This window comes from Cyprinodon variegatus, unplaced genomic scaffold, assembly GCF_000732505.1.
Source record: "Cyprinodon variegatus isolate N-32 unplaced genomic scaffold, C_variegatus-1.0 Scaffold291, whole genome shotgun sequence".
NCBI classification, from domain to species: domain Eukaryota; kingdom Metazoa; phylum Chordata; class Actinopteri; order Cyprinodontiformes; family Cyprinodontidae; genus Cyprinodon; species Cyprinodon variegatus.
The window spans coordinates 59,813-61,932 of NW_015150744.1; the positions used below are offsets into that span (position 1 = coordinate 59,813).

The 2,120-nt window shown below is 41.5% G+C and overlaps 1 protein-coding gene across 1 annotated transcript in view; it reads left to right on the plus strand.

Moving 5' to 3' along the window:
- The window catches only part of slc23a1 (solute carrier family 23 (ascorbic acid transporter), member 1), a 22,298-nt gene that overhangs the window by 15,761 nt on the left and 4,417 nt on the right, over positions 1-2,120 (plus strand). The window contains exons 11-13 of the mRNA XM_015383664.1: positions 203-332; positions 410-553; positions 1,268-1,363. Of these exons, the coding sequence (XP_015239150.1) occupies positions 203-332; positions 410-553; positions 1,268-1,363 (370 nt within the window). The remainder of the gene's footprint in view (positions 1-202; positions 333-409; positions 554-1,267; positions 1,364-2,120) is intronic.

Below are 2,120 nucleotides of genomic sequence, written 5' to 3' on the forward strand. Positions count from 1 at the left end.
GCAGGCAGTGTGGGAGGAGCCAGACTCAACAGGGAGAAAAGTAGAAAACATCTGTCCGTAAACGGAGTTTGCTATAACCTAGCCCCTCTATCACTACATAGTGATGGAGGGGTTACTTTGGATGTTCAGACACAGCCACATAGGTCTGTGTTTTTTTTTCACTTGATGTGTGACTGTGTTTGAACTTTGACCCTTTGTCTAGGTGGGCAGTAGACGTGTGGTCCAGTTTGGAGCTGGGATCATGTTCATCCTGGGATCAGTTGGGAAGTTCACTGCTCTATTTGCCTCTCTGCCAGATCCCATTCTTGGAGGAATGTTCTGCACATTGTTTGGTCAGTAGGGTTTGTTCTGTTCCTCCTCCAGGTTGATTGATGACGTGACATTAACTCAAGTGTTTTGGTGTCCTCAGGTATGATTACAGCTGTTGGTCTGTCCAACCTGCAGCTGGTTGATCTAAACTCTTCCAGAAATCTTTTTGTTCTCGGCTTTTCAATGTTCTTTGGCCTGACTCTACCAACATACCTGGACACACACCCCAATGCCATCAGTACAGGTGAGTCATTGTTCACCTGAGCTGTTTTGGTTTCTGACAACAAAACACCTCTGGTAGTGTTATCTTTTTCAGGTTTTTAATTTATCTGGTTATGTAGAGTATTATTTTTGTTTTCTACGACTCTGCTTCCTGGTCTGCACCCTGGGTTTTTAGGGTTTTGGAGGACTAACAAATTCGGCCAGATTCCTAGAAAGAAGAGCTGCACCATCCAAAGTGGGATGGATGCTGTCTCCGAATCAGACCAGGTTTCCCCCCAAAATTAGCCAATTATTAATACATCTCTTGTTATTTTCAGGACACCACTTAGACAACTAGCGGTTGACTGATGATTGAAAATCCTTGTCTAATGGGTCTGGGACGTTCCCACATACAGTATAAGGCTTATTTTTAATTTTTAAATAAATGATTTTTAATCATTTGAGGTTTTCTAGAAACAAAGAAAAGATTTTCCAATGGAATGTTAGTGATAACTAGTTACTGTGAAAGCTCAGTAACTGATTAGAGAATCAATTACTTTTCTAAAGTGATTATGAACCTTTAAGTGCAACTGTCCCAAGGTCTGTCCGCTAAGAGTGACTCTGTCCACACAGAATAGGCTTCCATGGTGCCAAATGATAGCTGAAGCAAACATACGTCTCCTTTCTGTTTGCCCACAGACTGGGTTTGCTCTAAGTAGTAATGGAATAAAACTCCTGATTTTTTTTATTGATTCAGGTGTTGCAGAACTGGACCAGATTCTGACAGTTCTTCTCTCCACTGAGATGTTCGTTGGCGGTTTTCTGGCTTTTTGTCTGGACAACACCATACCAGGTAAACATTAAACAACCTGTTGCCATAGCAACAGCTGATCAGAGCATCTAAAGTATTCAGATGGTTTCCAAATGATGACCTGTTTGTTCCGTGTCTCTGTAATGGACGGAGACCTGTCCAGGGTGTCCTTTTGTCTTCATCCAGTGAACCATGTTTGAACTGCCCCCATGAACACAAACACAAAACCATGTTCAAAACAACTAAGAAACAGAATTCAAAGCAAGAATAAAAAACGTCTCAGCTGTCATAAAGAAAAAATAATCCAAAAAGGAAAATGATCAATAAAGTGTAGGAATGTACATGTTCTGTAATAAAAATGTTTCATGCTTCAAGTCTTCTGGCACAGTGCCAGGTGGTGGGTGGGGTTCTTTCTTAGGGAAATTATATGATGATATTAATTGATGATAAATAAATCATAGATAGATCATGGCAAGAGCAAAGATAGTGCTAATCAGAATGCATTATAACCCAATTGGGGGGGAGGGTGGAAGAAAAGTTTGTGAAGCCTGGAGAAACCATCCCTACTGACGAAGAACTTAACAATAAACAGCACTGGGCTGTATGGGAGAAATCTGCGGTGACGGTCAGTCTTGTGATATCTGAAACAACAAATTGAGGCTGGCTTCTGTTTCTGTACCTTACGCTCCTAAAAGTGGTATTCTGGATAAGAGATAAGAACACAGACCCTGGTCACATAGCTGCTGTCTGTGCTCTCCATCACACTACATGGTTACCAGGAGCAACAGTCACTGCTGAA